General features: G+C 51.3%; 2 protein-coding genes across 3 annotated transcripts in view; both read left to right on the top strand.

Annotated features, from left to right (window-relative positions):
- The window catches only part of Znf541 (zinc finger protein 541), a 28194-nt gene extending 24092 nt beyond the window's left edge, over positions 1-4102 (top strand). Inside the window, exons 10-14 of the mRNA XM_075958944.1 lie at positions 249-324; positions 839-927; positions 2904-3044; positions 3178-3359; positions 3450-4102. Coding sequence (XP_075815059.1) covers positions 249-324; positions 839-927; positions 2904-3044; positions 3178-3359; positions 3450-3618 — 657 coding nt within the window. The 3' untranslated portion in view covers positions 3619-4102. The remainder of the gene's footprint in view (positions 1-248; positions 325-838; positions 928-2903; positions 3045-3177; positions 3360-3449) is intronic.
- A 2383-nt stretch (positions 4103-6485) lies between these two features.
- Napa (NSF attachment protein alpha) lies at positions 6486-24265 on the top strand. Of its 2 annotated transcripts, XM_075991164.1 has the most exons (11): positions 6487-6703; positions 15530-15609; positions 17137-17253; positions 19844-19890; positions 20350-20427; positions 20570-20625; positions 20696-20780; positions 21426-21530; positions 22501-22569; positions 22829-22879; positions 23584-24265. In XM_075991164.1, exons 1-11 carry the CDS (start codon positions 6606-6608, stop codon positions 23683-23685), a joined length of 888 nt encoding a protein of 295 aa, XP_075847279.1. In that variant the 5' UTR covers positions 6487-6605; the 3' UTR covers positions 23686-24265. The 2 variants fall into 2 exon arrangements, with proteins under 2 accessions (XP_075847289.1, XP_075847279.1); XM_075991174.1 differs by lacking the exon at positions 22829-22879 and having other exon boundaries at positions 6486-6703; positions 23584-23837.
- Positions 24266-24542: the final 277 nt, after the last annotated feature.

Raw genomic sequence — 24542 nt, 5'->3', positions numbered from 1 at the left:
TGCTTCACAAACCCACATACTGTTCCCTTCATGGAAAAGTCATATTTTGAAGACAAAGATAATATTCATAGGGGTGCTTAGTGAGGCTATCATGGGCTGACACACTGCCCACCAGCCCAAGAACCAAGCACTTGTAGGTAGCCTTGAACCAGATGACTTTAGAGACATTTGTTCTTCAATGAAAGAAGAATGGAGACAGCCCCCATTTCCCATACCTTATGAGTGACCCACGTTTGCTGTCCTTCCAGGTTGCCCTAGAGACTCTGTTACTCAGAGGACCCCAGAAGCCCCGCACTCACCCGCTAGCTGACTATCGCTACACAGGTAACTGGAGAAAGGGTTGTTTGATACTGAGGCCTGGCTGATCCCTGCCAGGCCTAATGGTAAAGTCCACCTCTGCCTCTGTCCCTCAACCTTCTTTTTAGGGCCTCTGCCTGACTTCCTAAAGGGGCCTGTTCTTTCCAGAGGGACTCTGCAGGCACTGCCTTGAATTCACGAGACCCCCATCAGCCCTGTTCCATCGTTCCCTCAGAGTTCTTTCCAGCAAGATGAGTGTTCCTGACAGGGGCAGGAAATATAGACTCAGGTTGAGCAGCTGAGCACAGAAAAGCCTGGCAGCTTGACCCACCCATCCTTAGCCACCAAAGCCCCAGCCAGTTGCACACATCTATAACATGTGGATAGTGAGACCCCAGCTTTGTAGGATTTGGGAAGATTGTCTGAGGTTAATACATTATTGATGTTCATAATGGCAGTGCTAAAAAGTATGGTCCATATGTCAGTCAGGCTATGGTCCCTTGAGGAAAAACATCTCCTTCCATGACTGTGTTCCCCGCAGGTTCAGACATCTGGACCCCCATGGAGAAGAGGCTCTTCAAGAAGGCATTCTGTGCCCACAAGAAGGACTTTTACCTGATACACAAAACAGTAAGACGACAGAGGGTGGGCAGCAAGCCCTGCCTCACACACCTGTCTCTCGCGTGCCCACAGCAAAACCGCTTATTACTGTTGCCTTGCTTCTCATCAGTCAGTGCTGATCACTCCAACTCAGCACTTGCTGCCTTCATCTGTCCTGGTTTACTCATGTGTGCATGTGCTGAAACACACGAATGTACAACCTAATGCTCTTCTGGTTTTGGTGTTTTGGTGGTGTTGGTGGTTTTTTGGTTTTTGGTTTTTGTTTTGTTTGGTTTGGTTGGTTGGTTAGTTGGATTTTTTTGTCATTGTTGGGTTTTGTTTATTTTCTTGGTTTTTGGGGACAGGGTCTCTCTGTGTAGCTTTGGAGCCTGTCCTGGAACTTGCTCTATACAACAGACTGCCCTTGAACTCACAGAGATCCACCTGCCTCTGCCTCCCAAGGGCTCTCTCTTCTGTTCTTACATAAAACTACACCTAAACAAGGTGCAAGGCTGAGTATGTTTTACACATGTATGTTCCCATAGGACTCTCAAGAGAGCGAACTTCTCTGTGATTTCCAGTACCTCCTGTGCCTCTCCCCATGTCCCTTGTCAGCCTGGTCTATAAGAAAGTTTGAACTTTGAGTTTTGTATCACTAGGACAGTCAGACAGCATGTGCTCTGTGCTTCATCTAGCTGCTTATACCCAGCATTCTTACTTGGAAGTTCCTATGTGTTGCACTTATTAATGATTCATTCTTTCTGCTGCTAAATAATATTCTACTGCATGGGTGTACCACAGTTGTATTTAATCATTTATCAGTTAATGGACATTTGAGTGGTTTCCGGTTTGGGCAATTATAAAATAAAGCTGTTGCGAGCGTCATGTACAAAGTCAGCTCTCAGAGTCGTTCCCTGAACTGTTTCTTTCACTGCTTTTTGTTTGTTTTTGTTTTGTTTTGTTTGCTGGAAGGTGAATCTGCTTCTGTTATTCTATTGTGTTCAGGAGCAGAAGTCAGCTTTCTTTCTTTTTTCTTTTTTTAAACTTGGTACTGTTTCCTACGCAGAAGACATGCTGCCTTGACTGCTAGTTTTTGACAACACGCAAGCAGTTTCAGATTCTTGTGGAGAAAGTGTGCTCTGGTGCTCACTGACAGTTAATTTCGTGGGAAAGTTTCCTTCTAGGCAGCTCGACTTTCCCTTCCTTCTACCTCCCTTCATCCTCCCATCTTCTTGGTGCTGGGAAGGGGACCCACATCATCTTTCATAGCAAGCAATCTCTCTACCACTAGGTCCCACTTCCGGCTCTCTGTTTTGTTAGGTGTTTTTGCAGAGGTTCTTTCTTTCTTGAGATAAGGTGTCATCACTGTTTAGCACAGGCTGGCTTCATACTCTTTATCCTCCTGCTGGGATTACAGTCCCATATCACTCACAGTCCTGGCTCCAGAAGTCATGCTTGTTTGTTGAGACAGGGTCACTCTACATAGTCCTGGCTGTCCTGGAACTCACTATCAGAGATCATGCTGCCTCTACCTCCAGAGGATTAAAGACATGCACCACCACATTCAGCCCAGGAGTCATATTTTACAAGAGCAAGTGGCTGGGCCTGAGTACTCTCAACTTCATTGTACTCAGAGCTGTCCATGTGGCCACTTCCCTGGAGGACTTTTGAGGCTTTGTTTAGTTTGATGGCTGTGTACTCACCACAGAGGAAGGGCATTCTGTGTCACTCCCAATCTCACTAAGTGTGGCTATTGCCTGCTGTAACATCACAGTGAGCCTCCTCACCTGTGGGTCTTTATGTGCCTTCCTACAGGGAAGAAGCATGCTGCACTTAGTGCTGGTGACTAATATGTGACTTCAATTTGGACCCTTCACCACCTGGAAAGACCAAGATCCTTATCTTTGCCCAGCCATGAGCAGAGGTGTTGGGGAAGGGATTTCCAAGGTGGAGTTCACATGTAAGGTACTGCCCACAGTCTGCTTCTGTGTCTTCCTTCCCACTAGATCCAGACTAAGAGTGTAGCACAGTGCGTTGAATACTACTACATCTGGAAAAAGATGGTCAAGTTTGACTGTGGCCGAGCACCTGGGCTGGAGAAGAGGGGCAGGAGAGAGCTGGATGAGGTAGAAAGGACTGAAGACAAGGTAGAGGATCATGAAGGAGCAGCCTGGTGCATCTTTGATCCAGCCAGAGGCTGGGGGAGGCTCCTAAGGGAAGGTCTCCCTGCAGAGGATGTTTCCACACAAGTGTCTTAAGTCATCTTTACCCCTTCTGCAGATCACTTGCAGCCCTCGGGAGAGACCCACCCACCGTCCAACTCCTGAGTTAAAGATAAAGACCAAGAGTTACAGGAGGGAGTCTATTCTTCACTCCAGCCCAAGTGCAGTCCCCAAGCGTACCCCTGAGCCTCCAGGGAGTGTGGAGAGCCAGGGCGTGTTCCCTTGCAGAGAGTGCGAGAGGTATTAGCCTTCCCTCTGGACCTCCACCCTCTTGTTTGACTTACCTCCCAAGCTCCTCCAGCTCTGACCCACATCCTTGTGACTCCTCAGAGTGTTCGACAAGATCAAGAGTCGGAATGCCCACATGAAGCGCCACCGCCTCCAGGAGCACGTGGAACCCGTCAGGGTGAAGTGGCCTGTGAAGCCCTACCCTCTGAAGGAGGAAGAGGAGGAGGAAGAGGAAGAGCTGGGAGCTGACATGGGCCCCCTGCAGTGGTGACTCCTTGCTGGAAGCTGGTTTGCAAGAGGGGATCCAGCCCTTTGCCAGTGCCCTGGGCCTCTCAGAAGTGTTTGGGGGCACCCTTCCCCTCTCTCCTCTCAATGTCCAGCTTTGCTAGCAAGCTTGGCTGGCATTTGGACATGAACAGGAGAAGCTGTCACAAGTAGCTCTGAAGTCATGTGGGTGACCAGAGGCTCCATTCTTTCCTGGTTAATAGTTGCATATTTGTAGTCCCATTCACTTGGAGCAGGGGACCCTGGGAGGCAGGTTTGGTCTAGGTGGCTTTTAGATCTGAGCTGTAGGCATGGGACTAACATTGGTTAGAGAGAATCAGTGAGGACACCTGAGATCCAGTGAGCTGGGCCCTCCTCTAGGTGGGGCCTCCCTGCATTCCCATCATCCCTAGTCTTGCAATGACTGTATATTGTTAGGTGTGTTTTTTATGTGTCTGCTTGTATCTTATTAAATTGGGTTCTTAAACAGCTGTTTTCCAACTTCCCAGACTATGTGCTCTGCAGAAGCTTCAGGGCCACACAGCTGGGGCCAAGAGGTGAGCAGGGAGAAGGTTATTAAGCAGCGCACACCAGCAGTTCCCAGTCTGTAGGTGGGAACATACACACAGAAGCAAAAACCCCTTCCTCAGAGAGCTTCGTTTAGGAGAAGATTTCTGTGTGAATGAGCACACAGGTGATGGCCATGATAATAGACTGAAGCCAGAAAAGCATGTGTGGATATAGCTGCTCAACCTGAAATCAAGGATAAGGACCCTGGCAGCAAGCAGAATGAGATCGTGGCTGCAGCCCATGTAAGGACAGGAACCCCAACCTCAACTTGCAAGAGAATAGGGAAGAGCCCTGCCTCGCCTCCTGTGTCCCAGGGCCCCATCCCAGAAGTACAGAGGTCTCACCAAGGGACCACATCTCAGCTAAAGATTAAAGGCAGGGAGGGAATTAATTTTGGAGCTGTTGAGATGCCCTGTTTGAGGGAAATGGTGCAGGGCAGCCCGGGAACCAGAATTGGCCCTCTTTCTTCTTAGTAATCTACAAATTGATTTCCTGCTTGAACATGCTTTCCCAATGCATGTAAGCTGGTAAATGAGGAAATTTAGTTTGTTTGCTGGGTGTTCCCAGGGACCTAAGCATGGCTATGCAGTGTGCATTCCACTGCTCTGCCCTGAGTAGCCCAACTTCTTGAGTGGAAATGCAAGTCTGACCATATGGGTGAGGATATATAATCATCTATTGCTGCTCCAAAAATATGAAGCCTTGTAGCAAATAGAAGTGGAACCAAAACTGATTGTGGCCATCCAAACTCACCAGCTCCGTGGTCAGAATACAGTGGTGAGCGTAGGGACATTCAAACAAGTGTTCAGTGAGAAACCATCAGGGGGAGCTGTCTTTTGCCTTTTTCTGTCTCCAACACCCAACTCACATAACACATTCCTCAAATGTTCTCTGCTAGCTAACCAGTAAAGTGCAGTGCAGATACAGATCCCTGCACTATACCACTGTTGGGACTGGAATCATTGTAGGCCAGGCCCTGGAGGCTGATCTTCTAGATGAGATTTTGAGAATAACTGTAGATTTACAGAAACCTAACATAGTACCAAAAACTTGAACATACCCAGTTTCCCCCATCAACATCTTACTATACTTTTTCACTAATTTTTAAAAGTTTATTTTTTGTGTGTATGTGTCTGTCTCTCTCTGTGTGTAGGCCAGTGGTTGATATCAGAAATCTTTCTCAAATGTTCTTCATCTTTTTAAAAAATATTTATTTATTTATTATGTATACAATATTCTGTCTGTGTATGCCTTCAGGCCAGAAGAGGGCACCACACCTCATTACAGATGGTTGTGAGCCACCATGTGGTTGCTGGGAATTGAACTCATGATCTTTGGAAGAGCAGGCAATGCTCTTAACCTCTGAGCCATCTCTCCAGCCCCTCTTTTTTTTTTTTTTTTGAGACAAGGTCTTTCACTGACCCTGGAACCCAGGAACATGCCTGACTCCCACACATCCACTGCTGTTATAGATACATGCTAACATACCCAGCTTTTTACGCCGTCGAGGTAGCCAAACCCAGGTGCCTCCTGCATGTCAGTTGAGCCACTGAGTCATCTCCCCAGCTCCTCCTGTGCCCCTTTGACATGCCCATGCCATTCTATGTGTGGTACTGAAAGATCCCCCCAAACTCGTGTGTGTGTGTTGTGTGTGTAGGTTAGAGAACAACTTGGCAGGAGTCAGGTCTCACCTTCCACCATGTTGGTCCCAGGAATCGAACTGTGGTCGTTAAACTTGTTAGATAGTGTTTTTACCAGCTGAGCCATCTAGAAATCAGCCCTCCAGCTAGAAATGGAGACTTTCTGGATTCCCAAACCAATTCTGGAGATGATCACCAGAGGGCGTAAGAAGTTTTCTTTCTTTCTTTTTTTTTTTTTAAACTACCAAGCCTTTCCCATGTGACTGAAATGAGGTAAAGCAGGAGGCGGAGCTAAACTGATAGATCTGTCAAACCCGGAGCGTGAACCTTGAGGCATCACGTGAGCGTAGCGTCACTAGTCAGCTGATTAGTTAGTCCCAATTCCGCAGAGGCGTGGCAGAACGAGTCAATAGCGCCTGCTGATTGGTTGGAGGGAGTCAAAGGTCGCGCTGGAGGGGTGTACTTAGCAGTACGGGATCATGATTGGCTTGTGTGGTGTCACGTGGCAGTACGCGGCGGGGCTCTTAGGAAGCTAGTGGCGTCAGTCCGCGGGCTTGTGCTCGTGTTGCGGGTCAAGGGGTGGAGTGCTGTGGCAGGAGGGGGCGTGGCTAGAGGGGCGCCCTCCGCAGCGCGTGCCCGCTGGTTCGTCCGCACGGGTCACGTGGCGCAACAGGGCTGGGCGACGTCAACGCAGCGGGCGGAGCTCTTCCGAGTGTGCGGTGTCCGGGGCCTGTAAGTAGTCGCCCGGCTGTGTCGGGCCTGAGCCGAGCAGCTTCGTGGCATCATGGATAACTCCGGGAAGCAGGCTGAGGCAATGGCGCTGCTGGCTGAGGCGGAGCGCAAGGTGAAGAACTCGCAGTCCTTCTTCTCCGGCCTCTTCGGGTAAGCGGCGGGCGGAGGAGGGGGAGGAGTGGGCTCGTATGCCCTCTGCACTGTGGAAGCCTCTCTGCGGCCTTGCAGACCCTCTCCGGGGTCCTGTGGACGACGACACCCGCTGAAGGTGGCCATGCCTTTCCCAGGCTGGTGTCCATGGGTCTGTGCGTTGCCCAGGCTGCCAGGGTGAGGTTACTAGCCCCGGGGGACCCGGGCTGGGGCGACCCTGGGCATGATGAGCCGGAGTGTGAGGTATGAGTGGGGCTCTGGGTAAGAGTAACTGATGGCAAAGAAGCCTGGCCTAAGACACGGAGACCCTCATCCCTCCCACCCCTGGGCGGGGCATGAACGGACACTGACTCTGTTTTGGCCGCGGAAATGTCTAGTGATGGCAGGCACCCAAGAGAACCAGAGGAGGGTAGAGGCCTACTGGGTGGTTCTCAAGTTTGGGGTCTGAACACATCCAGGAGGTGGCAGGCACCTCATACAAAGTTTATGAAAGTTGGTCCTTTTCTGCCATTTTAACTTAGGAACAACAGAGCCCAAGCTTTACATGTAATTCAGAGACTTCTTATCTCAGTGGAAATACATTTTTCTGAAAGGGCTTATTTGTTAAAAACTAACTGCAGGAGTTTTTTTGTTTTTGTTATTGTTGTTGTTAGTGTGGACTATGTATAATACGCTCAGAACTGAGTCTGATGTGGGCTTAGAGCTCTTAAAAGCTCACTAGCCAGGAGGAAGCAGAGTATAGGAGGCTGATGGGATCTGGAGAAAAGCTATATAAAGGGGAGAGGGCCCCAAGTCTTGGGATATAGGATGGGTAAGGACAGTACAAGGAGCAAGCACAGTTACTGAAGAAACATCAGAAAGGCATTGGGAAAGGGGCCAGGCAGGTAGTAGTTAGGAAGAGCTGCTCTATGGGGTGGGGCACAGAATCAGAAGCCTCCAAAGTAAGAACTGGAGAAGAAGGAGGAGCTTGCCAGAAAGCTGGGGAAAAGCTGGAAGAAAGACCTGGGTTCTGGGAGAGATTGTCAGGAGCTGAATGGAGAACAGAAAGAAATGAAGGGGAGGGAGAAGATGACGCCACCCTTGTTATTTGAGGTCAGATAATGTTTAGCAAAGGAACTTACCTGCAGTTTGTACCTGCTGCAGTCATCCAGATTCTGATGGGCTGTGTCAGTTAGACAAGGAATGTTTCCCCTGAGAGGGAGGGGGTGTGTGTGTGTGTGTGTGTGTGTGTGTGTGTGTGTATTTCTTCAATCTTCACAAGGAAGTAAGTTCAGGCATGGTTTTGGAGTGGTGCCTCAGGCTCAGTTTTCAGCAGTAGGTTTCCTGATGACTGGTCTGGTCTCTTTGGCGCAGAGAGATAAGTGTGTAGTTGAGCTACACCCAGAGGAGCAGCTGTGAGTCCTACCTGTTTACCCCCTTCCTACCACTGACAGAACAGAACTGTAAAGGCCAGCTTGTATCATTCACACAGATCCAGAGTTGAAAGGAAACTTTGAGGGAGGCTCATGGTAAGGAATGAGGCAGGGAACTGAAGCCTAGGAGAGCAGTCTAAGCAGCAGGGATGGTGGGAACAAAGGTCTGGTGTGGGAGGAGTTTTTCCTGCCCAGGAAGGGACAGGGACAGAGATGGCTTCCTAGAGGAAGCTTGCGTTCTCTGGCTTAGTATGAGATCTAGGAGTTCTCTCTTTTGGTGAGCAGCAGAAGGAACAAGCTTGAGAAAAGGCCCAGAGCCTGCCTGCTGAAAAGTTAGTACAGGCCGAGACCTTAAAAGGGAAGAAGTGGGAGGGGAGGCTGGTGATAGATGAGGCCTGTGAGCAGGATTTTAGAGGGGGCCTGTCCCAGTGGGTTCCTCTTTACCCTTTAAAAGGAGAGAGCTGCAGTGATGGGTTGGGGGACAGTGGTATGGGAAGCTGTTACAGTGTTGGTGGGTAAGGTCTGCCAGTTGCTCACTCTGCTGCTCAGGCCTGCCTGGGTCAGGCAGTCAACCGTGTTTAGTGCCCACAGAATCACTGTGGAGGTGGGTAAAGGATGGAGAGGGCAGCCTAAACTTGATTTGTCTAGCAGCTCAGGAAGTAGAGGAGGTACCAGACAGTCATACCTGGTCCGTGAAGTTCTCCAGCCCACTCCATTAGCCTGGTGCTATGCCTCTGAAGCTCAGACACTCCCAGACACTCACGCCTGCTTGTGGACACTGCAGGTAGGGAGGGCGTTGACAGGCTAGTTTGGCGGGCTGCCTCCCTTAGACTGCTGCCTGTCCCCACAGCAGTTTTCTACAAACATTTGAAAGAACAGGTGGGTTTCTTCTGGTCCTCCAGGAAGAGTAGAGGAGATGTAGCGAAGTGAAGGCCTGCTGTAACTGGATGTGGGGGGGGCTTGGATATACCCCAAGATCTCCTGGAGAGAAACCACCACTAGATGTGCACTGCTCTGGCCCCTCCTCTTGGAGCTGGGGCTGCCAGGAAACATTTGACAAGTGGCCTTCACTCAGCCACTCCCTAAGGCTTCTTGCTCTTGGGGATGACAGTGATGACAGCTTCTCCAGTTAAGAGGTCTCTGCTCAAGCTACATGGGTCATGTAGGCTGTCCTCAACTGGAGTGTGGTATCTTGTTGCTCACCCATTCACTCTTCTGGATTTCTGGGGTGGTGGACACTAGGGGGTTTTGAAACACCAGTCAGTTTACCATTAAAGCCTTTTTAGCACCTTCCCTGGGTAATAGGCATTCCTGCCTGAGAGTCTGGGCACTCTTTACCTCTTTCCTGCTCCTCTGCTGTGCACCATGGGTACTTAACAGGTCCTGAGGGGCAGTTCTGTTCTTAGGGTTCTTCCTGATCCCTACCTTCTCCCTGCAGCCTTCCCTTCAAAAACAAACCCGGGTGGGAAGCAGAGGCTGGCAGATCTCTGTAAGTTTGAGGCCAGTCTGGTCTATATAGCGAGACCCTTTCCTGTGGGATGCCACTGTTGTTGGGGAGTTTCTTCCTCTAGGAAACAAGGTCAGAGTGATCCCCTCTTCCCACTGTTTTTCTGTGGAGTAGGCAGGTTGATTTGGAGTGTGATGAGTGCTGTTGACTTTAAGTGTGCATACGAATGCTCACCGGTGTGATTCTTAGTATCACGCTGCAAATTGAGCTGGAGGCGCTGGAAAACCGGAGGTGGTGGCAGAGTGTTCTGTATACAAACAGCCAGTTCCTCAACTTGATTTGTTGACAAGCTGGTTCCGGTGACAAAACTGCCTGAGGGCACCAGGAGTCTCAAGGCCAGCTTTGGAAGTAAGCTGGACTCCTTGGGGAGGGAGGACCTCCACTGCGCCCACAGGCATTCTGAAGAGCCTAGGACAGGCTCTGCTTTGTATCTGCTCCCCTGCCATCTGCAGAAGCCCCCGTATCCTTCCAAGAAGGAACCACAGTGCTCACCAGCTGCCAGGATACACAGCTGAAAACTTGGCATCTCCTGCCTGGTCTGTAGGGCAGGTGAGGTTTCTGGGGGAACCCCAGAGCTCCTGACTTGACAGTAGGGCCCCTGCTGACTTGTTGCACAGATTTTTTGGTTTCTCCTGTGCAGAAATTGCTGAGAGGCCAGGGATTTTATTAAGTAAAGCAAATGTTGGCATTCTGAGACGTGATGAGTGAGATCCTGTCAGGGGCACAGAAAGGAGACCTTCCAGGCTGTGTGAGTGACATTCCCTGGACTGGCAGTTTTGTGGGACAGCAGACTCGCTGTTAAGTACAATGTTGTCCCAGTGTGTCCTCCCTTAACCACCCTCCACCCCCACCCCATCCCCGCAGACACCAGCACCTCAGATCCCTCCCATGAGAGGGTGTAGCATTTACATAAACCTACACACAGCCCTGCTCCTCTACCCTTTGAGTCACCTGCAGGTTACTTCTTTGCAGTGTCAGTGTGGTAGAATTGCCTGATCCATGACAGGGGAGAAGCTAGGACATATTTGTGATCTTGATGGATTTCCTCCATGGGGACAGACTCAGAGACATCGGCCACTGCCTTGTCAGCACTGGGAGACTGGTGTGCGGGAAGGGGAGACCTGGGACTCTGGAAACAGAGGAGGAGTGCACAGCTCACCGGAAGGGGGAAGGCCTCAGAGCCCACGCTGAGCTGTTGAAGTGGGGAAACATTCCTGAGTCTGAGCTCTGTGGAGTCTGATGACAGTAACACCCTCACCAGCAAGGTGCAGAGTGCAGAGCCCTCTCCTTGTGACAGGGAAGGCAAGGGTGCATCGCCACAAACCACTCTAAAGTGCCCATTGGGAGGGGGATTGTTTCCTCTGTTTTGTGGCCATCTGAGTACCTGCTGGACACTGTGCCCAGGCAAGGTACTGAGTGTATGTTGTCTCTCAGATTTCTCCTGGGTTATGGGGTCAGGTTCAGTTTCCACTGTGCAGCTGAGGAGAGGCAGGCTCTAGGGTACTAATCCAAGGTCACAAACACAGCTAAGTGCCTGAAACAGTTCCTGCCCATCACTGTTTTACACTTGTGAGAGGGTTCCAAGAGGACTTGAGGACATAGTGGTGAGCTGGTGATCTTTTCCCTGTGGGTCCTTCTGCACGTAGTGACCCCATGAGGGCTGGCTAATGATGCGTCCCCTACCTAGAGGATGCTTAGCAGCTCCATCGGGGAGCAGGGTCCTTCTTCAGCAGCCTAGCAGTGCATACTGTTCTCTGGCCCCCTGCCTCATTTTGCGGAGGACTCTGGGGTGCTAAGCAAGGGACAAGCAATGTCAGCTTAGGCATGCTCCTACAGGTCTCCCAACATCATTACCAATTGAGAGCCATGCTGGAAGCCATGAGTGATTGTGATAGGCCCTATGTCCATCAGCTTAGTCAAAACCGAGAACCCTGGTTGGATAATCTGGCCGGTGAGCCTTAAGTCCTGAGAGAGAATGGGGGACCAGTGGCTGTGGCTGCCAGAGGGGCAGGAGGGAGTCTCAGACATGAGCTGGGGAACTGCAGGAGCAGTGAAATGGCATGTTTCTGGGAGCCAGAAAATATCCAGAGGATGGAGACAGGCGGTAGGCAGGCTAGCCTGTCCTGCAGAAGCCCCTGGTCACTGCCAACAGCGCCTGCACTTTCCTGGCACCATTCAACACTCCATATGGCAGCTGCGCCTGGGAGGCCTGAGGCTGCTTCCTCCGCGCCTCTTGGGGGAGCAAAGCTGAGCAGTAATTATAGACAGCCTGCACCAGGCCAGCCCCAACCAGTTCCCTCTATTCCCGGTGAGGCACGGAGCTGTGGGCTGAAGAGTGCAGCCGAGGCAGCTCGGAGGAGGTCAGTGGGGGAGGCCTGTCAGCTGTCACATGCAGCCCTACCCAGGCCCTTCAGGAGGCAGTGAGCTTGCAGTGCATCATGCAGGAAGCATCCTTTCAGGCTCAGGGTCAGAGGCAACTGAAACAGCTTCCCCCAGCTGGGATGGGAAGCCTCAGTGAGCCAGCAGAGGAGCAGCATGGATGTTCGCTCTGAGGGCATCTTCCATCTGGTCACTCTCTCTCATGTCAGAGCAAGGCCTCCACTCTTCCATGCATGTCCTGTCTGCTCCATCCTTGTTGTACCATGCCCTACCCTATCCAGCTGACCCACTTCCCTTCCTCAGTTTCTCAAACATGTTTCTGGCTCAGCCTTTACACATGTTATAAGTCTCACCTCCAGTGCTCTTCCCTCCTCTGGGATAGCTTCTTGGCCACTGAGGGCTGAGCCCTGGCCTCACACCATCACAGCCCTCATGCCAAGAGTCTGTGAGCAAGCATGCTGATAATGTGGAGAGCAGGCTCTGTGAACAGCTGTCATCAAATCCTCAGATACTTGTTTCACAGCTAAGGAAATTGTACATGGCTTCTTCAGGATTTGCTGGGTAAACTGCACAAGTGAATTTGCCCCTTAGGGACTTTGCTCCCATCTGTAAAAGGAGCTGGGACTCTGGAGATCTTCTGTTGACACCTCACAGAGGCAGGGCAAGGACCAGGGTATCAAGACAGGAGGCAGCCTGGGGCCAGAGCAGGCGGTAATCCCTCTGGCTTTCACTGCAGTAGACAGGTCAGCCCAGCTTAGCATGGAATCAGAGAGCTGCAGCCAGCAGCTGGCAGACTTTGTGCTGAGTCTGCCTGTTGTGCTGAGCTGAATCAAACCTAGCCAGCAATGACTGTTCTCATTGCCACTCTGCCTCAGGCTTCTTGATAACACCAGACTCGTCTGCTCTGCCAGGAGCATCTGGGGCTGCTTGGGGCTCAGTTCCACCCATCAAGAAGGGATGAACTGAGGGATCACTGGAATGGAAAGATCTGTTTTTAATGTCTGTGAGCATGGCTTGTTCAGACAATATTCCAAAGAATGGAGAGATGTAGTTAAGAGCACTTGTTGCTCTTGCAAAAGACCCTAGTTCGATTTCTGGCACCTCCTGGCACCCACATGGTAACTCACAACTGTCTGTAACTACAGTTCCAGTGCACCTGATGCCCTCTGCTGATCTTCTCGGGCATCAGGCACTCAAGTGGTGCACGTACATACAGGCAAAACACTTAGACACATAAAAATAAATGTAAAAATAGACATTGCAGGGACAAAGCTCAGTTGGTAGTGAGTTTGCGTAACATACTCAAAGTCCCAAATTCAGTCCCAAGCATAAAGGCTAGTCTCAGCAGGTAGCAAGGGGCAAGGCCAGCCTGGGTATTGAGGTGCATGAGACCCTGTCAGAGACAGAATATTCCTGGGGCTGGGGCTGTCAGTGGCAGAAAAGATTCCACCGTATCCAGAGAGCATTCCAGAGACAATTCTCATGGGGGTGCTCTCCATCCATGTCCAAGGGGCCCTCCTGATTTAATCTATGCCAACAGCAACATGGACATTTCTGACCTCACTATGATAGGGAGTGCCTAAAGGAAAAACGGGTCCCAGTAATGTAGGGGAGGGGCATGGCGCCAGGCCAGCAGAGGGTGACTCTGTCTGACGAAGCACTTCACTTGATGCTGTTTGGATTTAGGAGTCTTCCTTCAGGCCATTTGCTGGCTGGGCACAGTGGTCAGACTTGACTGGTCACCAAATCACCTGGTCTCCAAACTGTAGTAATTAAAAGGCCCAATCCATGCCCACCCACCTACTGAGCAAGTGTGCAGGCATGTGGTTGTCGGTGCTGCCTCACAACGATCAGGTCTGTGGTCTGGCTCGGGTCACACATGAACAGAATGACCCCCAGGACCCTGTAACTGTGATAGATAAGGCCAAACCTTGCAAGCATTATCCATGCTGGGTCCATTGCCATGGCGGTGTAGGACAGGTGGGGAGGACAGAGTTTGTGCCTTTTCATGGGAAAATGTCCTTTTTTGTTTTTTAAGCACTGCCAGTGTGGGAAGGATTTGAAATCCATTTGAGGACAATGGGGTGTTTAATTTTGTTGACTGCTCATGTGGGGGATGAGAGTTTTGAACAGTTGCCGGGTCACAGACCCTACAGAAAGACAGAATTTGGAAGGGAGTTTGAGCTAATAAGAAAGCTCCCTGTCCCCTGGCCAAGGAGGAGGTTCATATGAACCTCTTAGAAGTTGAGAAGCCAGGGTAAAGCCCAAAGAGGTACCCTTTATTTTAAAATAACTACAAGCTATTTTAAAATACAAGCAGGAGATGTAGCTCAGTGGTAGGGTACTTGCTTGTTAAGCCAAAGCCCAATGTGATGGTGCAAGCCTAGGAGATGAGACAGTGGGATTAGGAGTCCATGGTCACCTTCTTCAGTGTGCTGTAAATTTGAGACCAGCCTGAACTGTATAAGACCCTGGCTCAGCAAACAGACTAAAATGTCCCCTCCACTTGTATGTCTCTCAGGCTCCTACCCTGGTGGGTTTCCATTTTCAGAATGCTGTGCCAAATGCCTTTGCAACTCTTCTGGTTGTGTCTTCGGATTCATTGCTGGACTGCAGGTCAAATATAAATTCTGATATTAAAACATAGGGTAGAGGTAGAGCTGAGTTGGTAAAGCACTTGCCTAGCATGCACAAGGCCCTGAGTTCCATCCCTAGCACCACATAGTGCACACCTGTAATCCCAGCATGCAGAAGGTGGCAGGCAGCAGGAAGATTTAGAGTTTGAGGCCAGCCTGAGCTATACAAGAGCCACGTAAAAATAAAATAATGAAATACATACATTTTCTGAAAGAGATAAGATGTGTAGATGGTACAAAACAAACTAACAGAGCAAACATGTACAGTGAATGTCGCCCCCTCCAGCCCTGATGCTGCAGGCCCTACCTCAGGAAACAATGCTATACTAGGTTTGGGTATATTATTCCAGAAACAGTGCTTATATAAATGTGTGTTTCTTTTCTTTTCACTCCCTTATTTTTTTATGTAAACAGGAGCATTTTATATTTATGTCTTGTGATAATATTTCTCCGTATGGCTGGTATGTGCCTTGTCTGCCCTGTTCTGAAGTGTGACAACATACTCTGTAGTGAGGCCTTCCTGGAACCATGGCCATATGCAAAGCACAGGTTCAGGATCAGGGCCTTGGGGATTCCCCAGAATGCTTTGCAGCCTCCGGTGAATTCACTGGGTCCACCTACCATATAGGCAGGAAGTAGAAGAGGGAAGTCAGGCTATGGAGGAGGGGAGGTCAGGAACCACCAGCACTACCATGGGCACCCACACACTCCCTCTAGGAACAGTAGTACCAGCCTTCCACCTGCAGACTGCCTGTTATGCAGGGGTCAAGGCACAGTTTAGTTGTTGGCAGGGCAGAGTATGGGTTTGCTTTCTGACTGGATGACTCTTTACTTCTTAAAGATGACAGGAGACTGGATGATCTCTTTACTTCTTACCTTCCCTTCTCCCCAGAGGTTCATCCAAAATAGAGGAAGCATGCGAGATCTATGCCAGAGCGGCGAACATGTTCAAGATGGCCAAGAACTGGAGCGGTGCGTGCACTCAGCCCACAGGCCCGGCCCTGAGTATGGCCTTGAAGTCCCCTCTCCAGCATCAGGAGTACACAACATGAGACCAGTGGGATGCTTTGCCCCCTAAGCTGGGGGTAAATGTGGGGGGAGGGGTTTCTTTTTGAGGAAAGGAGGCAGGAAGGGCATCCACTAGGCCTCCAGATGAGATCTGTTGGGGCAGCCCATCACTTGATTTCATAATATGGCTTCCTCTGTCTACAAGGTTGGTCCAAGGAGCCAAAGCACGCTCAGTTTGGGAGCTCAGGGAGGAGCCTTCTGGACATGTTGGGTGACAGTGGATACAGAGGTTCAAGATAGACTCATTTATTACCACATCCTGAGTGCGATTACCAAAGTTCAGTTCTCCAGGGACTGTTACTTAATCACAGGTTGCTCTCCTGCCCTTCCCCATGTTCAACAGAAGTCTTAGGCCATCTGTCCCCTGCTCAAACTATTTGGAGTTCTTAAAAACAATTTGGGAGCCTAGCATGGTATCCCAGCACTCCAGAGGTGGGGCAGGAGAGTCAGGGGTTCGAGGCCCTCAAGGAGTTTGAGATCATTCTGCAAAAAAAGCGAGCCTGTCTCAAAACCAAAACACTCCTGTGACTATGATGAATAGTGTTACTGTTACTAAGGAAAGGACAGTGTTTGGGCAGTGTTAGCCCAGCGTTTGTGAGGCCTGGGGCCCACAAGGTGATCGTAATGATCAGAGCCTTTGCAGGCTTTGTGTATCCTGTTGTGCCCAGGAGAGAGAGGACAAGCCAGGCCTTCCACAGCTTGGAGGCTCTACTCAACTGGGACTGGAGTACTACCCACTGCTGCATCCCCTTAGCCAGGCTAGGGGAGATAGGCGAACAAAACAGTGTGGGGTCTGTGGGTGTTGACCAAGCACAGAATGACCTGGACCTCAGGCATGAGCACTGTTCACATGGACTCTAGCTCTTGATGTCCATATCCTGTTTCCATTCTAGGCAAGGACTCATAGCAGGGGTAAACCTGAGAGCTTTGGGGAGTTGTGGAGGAAAGAAATGGGCTAGGGAAGGGAGCAAGTGGGAAGTGTCACATGAGTTAATCTCACCTGTACCTTCCCAGAGCACCCTTCCCACCCTGCCCCATCTTCACCTTCTGTTCAGTTTCTGGTCTTCCCGTTCAAAGGGAGAGCTCTAAGCCCAAGAGCTTAGAGTCGTGTCTCGTGTATTTCAGCCCTCAGCTCTCCCTGCCTTTCCTTCCTCTCTGTGGAAGTGGTGGTTCTGGAGGTTCTGGCAGAGACTGGGTAAAGGACATGGGATTGACACTGGGTTTACCCTGCCTGTTTCTGTGCACCTGGGCTCAGCTTCCCCTGAGGCAGCTTCCTGATGTCGTCATTCTACCAAGTGCACCACCAGGAAGCTCTGCGAGGGGTTCAGGCTGCCGGTGGGCTGGACTCTGGCTGTATTCTTGTGAGCCTATGTACCTCTGGAGGCAGTGACTGCAACTGCATTAAAGCTGGGACAATCTGTTCTATTGTAGCTGCTGGGAATGCTTTCTGCCAGGCTGCCCAGCTGCACCTACAGCTCCAGAGCAAACATGATGCTGCCACCTGCTTCGTGGACGCAGGCAATGCTTTCAAAAAAGCTGACCCTCAAGGTAAGAACCACTGTGAGCCACAAATGGCAGAGCAGCTGAGCACTGTCCCCTTATCCTTAGGTGTCTACACAGATCTGGGTTTTTCCATTGGCTGACACATGATAGACCAGGAGCAAAGCAAGCCCTAACTTCAGAATTGGCTGGTCCTTGGCTGGCACTGGCATCCTGTCCTATATCCCTACCTCCCCCACCCTGGTGTGCAGCTCTCACCCCCTCCTGGGCTTCAAGCATTTGGGAGTGGGAGTTCCATTTCAGACCCACTGCTTGCCAGGGAGCCAGGCAAAGCTGTTCAGTTGTCAGAATTAGCATGGAGGGAATAGGGCGGTCCAAGATGAACCAGGTAGAGCAGAAATCAGCCTGATCTGCCTTCCCCGCAGCCCAAAGAGGAGACTTTGGATGTGTTGCCAGAGCCCAGCTCTTTAAAGCAGAGCCTATGGGGACAGGAGCCTGGTTCGGCCAAAGCACAGCTCATGGACCTCAGACTTGGATTTCCTGGGCTGGGAAGTTTGCTTTTGTTATTTTTGTTCACTTATTTTTGTGGTGCTAGGGATGGAGTCTGAACCTCTTGTGTGCTGAGAATGAGTTGTACATGTCCCCAGTCTTTAGTATGGTTCTTTTTTAAACCTTAGAGCTACATAGATTACTTACTTTAAATTTCAGCTAGCAAAGATACTTGTTTTTTTAATTGACCATCTAAGCCAGTCATGGCAGTTTATGCCTGTCATCCCAGCATTTGAGAGATAGAGACAGGAAGCTAAGACATTCAAGCCATCCTCAGCTTTTGGCTACATATTGAGTTGGAGGCCAGCCTGGACTACATGTGACTGAACCTCATAGATAAATTTTTTAAATATCTAGGATTTTTCTCTCAGGAGAATGGGAAAGAAGTGAATATTCTTTCCCAGAGGAGATGCTCAGTATTTGGATAAAGGCACACCTCTGGGGAGAAGGAAAACATCCCCTGCCCTCCCCGGAATCAGTGGATAGCTGCCATCATTGTGACAGGACCATTCCCAGTTAGAGAGATGACTGTTGACTCTTTCCCTGGACTGACTGGTCACTCCTGTTTTTTTAGCTGTGATGTTGTGGGGCTCAGGCCCAACAAGCAGAGAGGGATGGATGGCCTCTTGGCTAGGGAGGACTTAGTTACACCCAGTGACTCAGGGCAGTCCTCTTGTTTTCTCCTCTGTGACAGCGCAAACTACTATGAGGTGAGCACCACAGCTCCAGGCATCCCGAAGTGGGCCCCACATGTCCTCTCTACCCCCACACCCATTGTTTCCTGGGAGCCTACTGTGTACAAGACATCTGATGTCTTTCCACCCATCCCACCTCCTCATTGGAGCCTGCAGTCTGTCCCTACTGTATTGTGGACAGTGCTTGCTTAGATCTGCCTATGATCAGGGCCTTCAGGGTAATGCAGAGGTGATCTGGGCTCTGTAACTGCCCACCTGCTCTAGACAGGCTGAGCACCCAGTTGGGCAGGAACAGACCAGAGGCCCTAACTTACCTTCAAGGATTCACTGAGGCCTGTGGAATCAGATAAGCCTGTGGTGAGAGCAGCTCAGGGTGTCAGCTGGCAGCCTATCACTTTCCAAGCTGTTCAGAGCAAGGAGCCAACATGAGAGGACTAGGCTCTGTGAATCCATGTTCCTCTCCTGCTGCTGTGGGAGGAGGCTGTCTCACCAATAGAGTCTATACCAGTGGGCCTTAACTACTGAAGTGCACTCAGGAAGCAACCTTAGCATCCTTATCCCAAGAGAATGCAGTCCACTGTCAGCCCAGTGGGCAGTCCTGGAGCCTTCCCAGCATATGCCCTATGGTTCACCTCGATCCTCGACTCTGTGACCACCCCAACTCTCTGCCTGAGGTACATTAAAGTATTTAAAAGATATTGAGAGCTTATTTCCATCTGCTGGAAAATGCCTCCCACTCACACCTCTCTCCTTCAAATAACTTGTCCAAAAAAAAAGGCCTTTCCCCAATTTAAAATCATGAAAGAGATGGTGGTACAACATAGTGCCATCCTGGTGTTAGGTACAGCTTGCTATTTGAGCAGCCAGCAGGACTGGCACCCTTTGGGGGCACTGGGATGCAGAGCCCCCACAGAGAGGTCCCAGTGCTTGGTGGTATCCAGCCTTCTCTGCCGGAGAGGCCAGTCAGGCCAGTAACAAGGATGGGACCTACTCAAGGTAGAGCCTCCAGGACAGGTGTTGGGCATGGTAGCCTCTGCCCAGCTCAGCCTGGCTATCATTTTGCCCTTGAACAGCTGTGCTACTCTGAGTCAAACTCCAGGAGTCTGGCGATGCCATTGTACCCTGATCCTAACAGAAAGAAAGAAGTGTGGCTGCCTAAGGGAGAGGGCCTCCCTGGAAAGATGTGCCCATCATGTCTCTGTATGCAGACACCCAGTGACCAGGTTGCCTGGGGCCTAAGGCTCCCGTCCTCTCCTTTCCAGTTGCTCTGAGAGAGCCCAAGAGCCTTGCAGTCAAGGCAGCTGTGTGCCTGTCATCTCTCTTGGGGAGAATTTTCTAACTCCTGTTTCCAGGACCTGCTGTGATGACCTCTCCATCCTCTCTTTCCTCCCTAGAGGCCATTAACTGTCTGATGAGAGCAATTGAGATCTACACAGACATGGTAAGGGTTGCTTGCTGCTCCTCTTACTCAGTGTCCCATCCTGTTTGTGCTGTGCTGTAGAAGGCAGGGAAATTGTCGCTGAGCTGGGCTACAGAATGGGGTGTCTGCTGTAGCACACACAGCACCCCTCATATGCTGCCTCTGCCCCCTTGACCATCCCTTGTCCATGCAGGTGCTCCCCCTTGCCTAGCCCTTCCCTGGGGTCCCTAGGAACCTGAGGAATGCTCACCCTCTCCCTGTTCTAGGGATAGTGTCCTGAAAGACAGCTGCTAGGTAGAAGCCCACGCTAGGCCTCTGCTCCTGTCAGTTAGTTACTATCCACCCTTCACATGTCACCTCCATCTTGTGGTCAGACCCTTTACTGAGATGGGAACCCAAGGATGCTGGACAGGATGGGTGAGAACCTGGGCATAGAAAATGTCTCTGGTCATAGGCATTCCTTTCCTGTGTCCCCCCCAGGGCAGATTCACAATTGCAGCCAAGCACCACATCTCCATTGCTGAGATCTATGAGACAGAACTGGTGGATGTGGAGAAGGTAAGCTGGTCCTTGGTGTTCCCGTTCCCACCCACCATGATGCTCAGAGTAGGAGGAGGGGTCCCTGCTGGGTGCTTGCAGAAGGCAGGTGCTGCTCCACGCTGTCCTCCACTCCAGTTGTCCCATTCTTCTGTCTCCCCAGGCCATCGCCCACTATGAGCAGTCTGCAGACTACTACAAAGGCGAAGAGTCCAACAGGTAGCCCCTCTCTAGCCTGCCCCTCCTTGTGGGGCCTGCCACTGTCCCTTCATGCTCCTCCTCCCCACAGCTCAGCCAACAAGTGTCTACTGAAGGTGGCTGGCTATGCTGCACAGCTGGAGCAGTACCAGAAAGCTATCGACATCTATGAGCAGGTGGGCTTCGCCTGGCTATCAGCTTCTGCCACCACCCCCTCTGCCCGCCCCACTCAGTCTCCACTCTCCCAGGCCACCCTCACCAAATGCTCTTCACCAGCAGCCTGTGCATGTCACCACCTTGTCCTAGATGGGTCCTGCCACTGCTCACAGGAGCTGCCTCCAGAGCTGGGTGTCCTCTCCAGAAAACTTGGGGCGGAGGGAGAAGAACTAGCAGAGCGGGGAAGTAGCAGGTGTCAAGTGCCCCTGGGGCACTGCTTGTGGGGAAGGCCGGGGTGTGGCCTGAAGAAAGGCAGGCAGCTGGCCCTGGCAGAAGGGTGTGCACAGCTTCTCATACTCCCACAACTGCCACCCCTCTGCCCACCAAGTGCCAATTTCCTGTATGGCTAGCAGTGGTGCCTCCTCCCCCACTAACTTGGGCTGCCTGCAAGGCCCACAGACACCTGGCTTCTCCTATTCCACCCACACTCACATTGTGCCCTGGGCAACTAGGTGACCCTGCTGAGCTGTCCCTGATCGCTGTCATCCTGAGGTCCCTGGACCTGCCCCTAGGATACAGGTTTATAGCTCCTAGCAGACTTTAGAGCTGCAGTGACCTTCACCCTTGAGTTGCCTGCCTGAGCTCATGGTGATATGTGGCTATAGGTAGGGACCAGTGCCATGGACAGTCCCCTCCTCAAGTACAGCGCCAAAGACTACTTCTTCAAGGCTGCCCTCTGCCACTTCTGCATCGATATGCTCAATGCCAAGGTGAGCCCACCCCAGCCAAGCCACCCCTGGAGCTGCCATTGTTTGTTACCAGGCCAGATCACTTCTTGGTATTAGAGGACAGTTTCTCCACTTGGCCCTTGTGCCTTGGTTAGAATGGAAGATGATTTGGCATTGGTGTTTTTCACCCTGGTGTCCCTGCCTAGAACTGGATGCTTTTGTGAGTTCCCAGCTTCTGGCTGGCTCCTTGCTGGCCTCTCCCCTCCATGGGTTACTGTTAAATCCTGACTGTCCCATCCAGTTGTATTGCAGAAGCTGCTGAGGCCAAGACACAGTTCCTGCTAGACCCTGAGATCCCTGGTGGCATGTCTTTAATTTTGGCTCTTGCTTCCTGGCAAGAGAGGTCAGGGATAGGGAGGTGGAAGGATCTGGAAACTGGATGTTGGATTTCAATCCTCTGGTGCTTCCTGATCCTCCTACTGGGGCTACATGGTGTCTGGCTGCCCCACAGTGCTCCCCACTTGTCTGAGGACAGCTGGCAGCTGTGCATTTGGGAAGGTGGAACAGTTTGCTGTTTTTACTTTTTGTGGTGGGGATGGAACTTGAGGCCTCATGCTTACTATGCAAGCGATCTTCTAGGGATGTGAGCCACATCCCTAGCCCTCACTGATGAAGAATTATGGTCTTCACCCTCCTACCTCCCACACCCTTAGCATTCCCAGTGTGTGTTTTCCCACTGTTAACCCACCCAAGGTCCTCAGAAGGATTCTGTGTGTGAAGGCCCAGCTGTAGGCCTGGCATGTGGGGTGGGCTCTTTTGTCTCCTTTCCCACCCCTGCCTGGGAAGCCTGCTCCCTGCCTGTAGCCTCTCTTGTAAGTTGGATTGAGTTGAGTTAGGGATGGTGCCATCAGTCATGAGTCAGGTGACCCTGGCAGGGCCTAGAGCACCAAATCAGAACTGCCAATGAATGTTTCCAGTGCCCTTAGCTTTTCTCACCCTCTCCATTGCTCAGCTTGCTGTTCAGAAGTATGAGGAGCTGTTCCCAGCCTTCTCTGATTCCCGGGAATGCAAACTGATGAAAGTGAGTGCTGATCCGGCGCCCTGACGTGGGGAGGAAATGTGCCTGGGTGCCTGCGTCTCAGCTGGGGGAACCACCAAAACTGTTCAGAAACATTTTCAAAGGGCTGTGTTTGGTTTGGTTTTCTCCTGCCATTCTGCTCTGTTTTCTACATGAGACAAGTTAATACAGTGACAGTAGAGGGAGCCTGGGGTGTCCCCCATCTGTCCCCTCCCCCCGCACAGCATCTGCTGGGTCCAGTTGACCCTGACCCTCTTTGCAGAAGCTGCTGGAAGCCCATGAGGAACAGAATGTGGACAGTTACACAGAATCGGTGAGTGGCAGGCGCAGGGGTTCTGCTGGTGGATCTTCTATGTGTTGTCATAAATGCTGCCCTCCTTGAACGCCAGTCCTGGCTGTTGTTTCCCTCCCTGTGGTTCACCCTGGAACGCTCTGTGTTTGCCCCACTTTATAGATAATGGCACGAAGGCTGAGGAGAGTCTGGTACTTGCCCCAATCCTTTGGGATTACAGTCCATCTCCACCCCCCAAATCAAGGTTCTCATAATTTCTCAGAGCCCCTGGGGGCAGCGAGGCTATCTAAACCCTTTCTCTACTCCTCAGCACCCAACTGTCTTGGAGGATCGGTTCCCACTCCCGCTCTGCTCTGAACATTCTGGAAAGCCGTTTGTTTCTAACTATGTCCTATCCTGGCTTTCTAGCCAGTACTTGTCACTGACATCTCTCACTGGGTGCCCCCAGTCATTTAGATATCCGAGGGAAGAGGTTAGACTGGCCATTTCCCCCCTGGTATAAGGATGGAAGAGGCAGTGTTTTCATGGCTTTAGGCCTCAATTCTACCCACAAAGCCAAGATGCTGGGAGGGACTTTTAAGCTACAAAATCTTTACTGCCAGCTCATGCTCCATGCTTTGCAGACCAAGAAGACAGGGTACCCTCTTGGAAACCTTGGAACTGGGGCCAGGGAGGGTGCCAGGAAGGAGTAGAGAGTGTCATGGATCACCCTCCCTGTGTTACAGGTGAAGGAATATGACTCCATCTCAAGGCTGGACCAGTGGCTCACCACCATGCTGCTGCGCATCAAGAAAACCATCCAGGGTGACGAGGAGGACCTGCGCTAGGCCTCCAGCCACTGCCTTCCACCCATCTGTCACTAGAGAGGTGGGGCCCAACACCTCCCACCAGGAGTTTGAAGGCTGAGTGGGTGCAACGCGGGCCACATCCTCCAGGGCACCAGGCAGGCTCTGCTGGCTGGATGATCACCCTGTGCCCATTGCATCCCTCACCCTGCCATTTATTTAAGCCCCCAAAGGTGTCCTCCTGCCCTGGAAACCACCTGGACAGAATCTCCAATACAGACATCTCTGTGTGTGGCAGGAACCTGGGGTCAAGCATCTGGTCCCATCTTCTTATCAGCTGTGTGCTAAGGCTTTTTTATCTTTCCTACCCTGTCCCCCAACAGAGATAAGACCACAGGTAGCTCTGAGACTTGCTCTTCCTGGCTGGTGGTGACTTCTACCCTTGGAGCCTTCCCCTGCCCCCTACAATAACAGCCTCTCAGGTTAGATCCAGCCCTGGAACTCAACAGGGTTGCCTGGGCCCTGCCCTATGCCTGCTTTTTTCCCTGCATCCAGGTCTGTCTATAGACCTGAAGCTGCAGCTGGCCCAAAAAGGACAATAAAACCTGCCACTTTTGCATGAGTCTCTTCTGGTGTCCCTTTTGCCTGTGTTGTCATTCCCCTCAGGCCCTGGCTGTCCTGTGGGGAGTTAGCAGTTTCTCCAGCTGAACTTCAGACTCCGTTAAAGAGCAGACTGGCATGCAGTCTGTAAGCTGTGGGTGGACCCTGATTGCTCTCCCTACCCCGCCAGGAGAGATGGCAGGAGCCTCATACCCACTCCACCCCCACATTGGGTTTGCCATGGCTGGGTCCTTCCCTTTGGGATTGCCCTGGCCAAAGCAGGACCAGTAGAAAATGTT

The sequence above is a fragment of the Microtus pennsylvanicus genome, chromosome 1, assembly GCF_037038515.1.
Source record: "Microtus pennsylvanicus isolate mMicPen1 chromosome 1, mMicPen1.hap1, whole genome shotgun sequence".
Classification (NCBI taxonomy): Eukaryota; Metazoa; Chordata; class Mammalia; order Rodentia; family Cricetidae; genus Microtus; species Microtus pennsylvanicus.
Note: the sequence above shows the minus strand (reverse complement) of the source record. Positions and strands in the feature narration are given on the sequence as shown.

Bases quoted from the DNA above. Each gene is read 5' to 3' on its own strand.
- Napa (XM_075991164.1), top strand. From the start codon at position 6,606: ATGGATAACTCCGGGAAGCAGGCTGAGGCAATGGCGCTGCTGGCTGAG. The intron at 15,610-17,136 runs GTGCGTGCACTC...GTTCTATTGTAG, and splicing joins GATGGCCAAGAACTGGAGCG to CTGCTGGGAATGCTTTCTGC. The intron at 20,781-21,425 runs GTGGGCTTCGCC...ATGTGGCTATAG, and splicing joins CTATCGACATCTATGAGCAG to GTAGGGACCAGTGCCATGGA.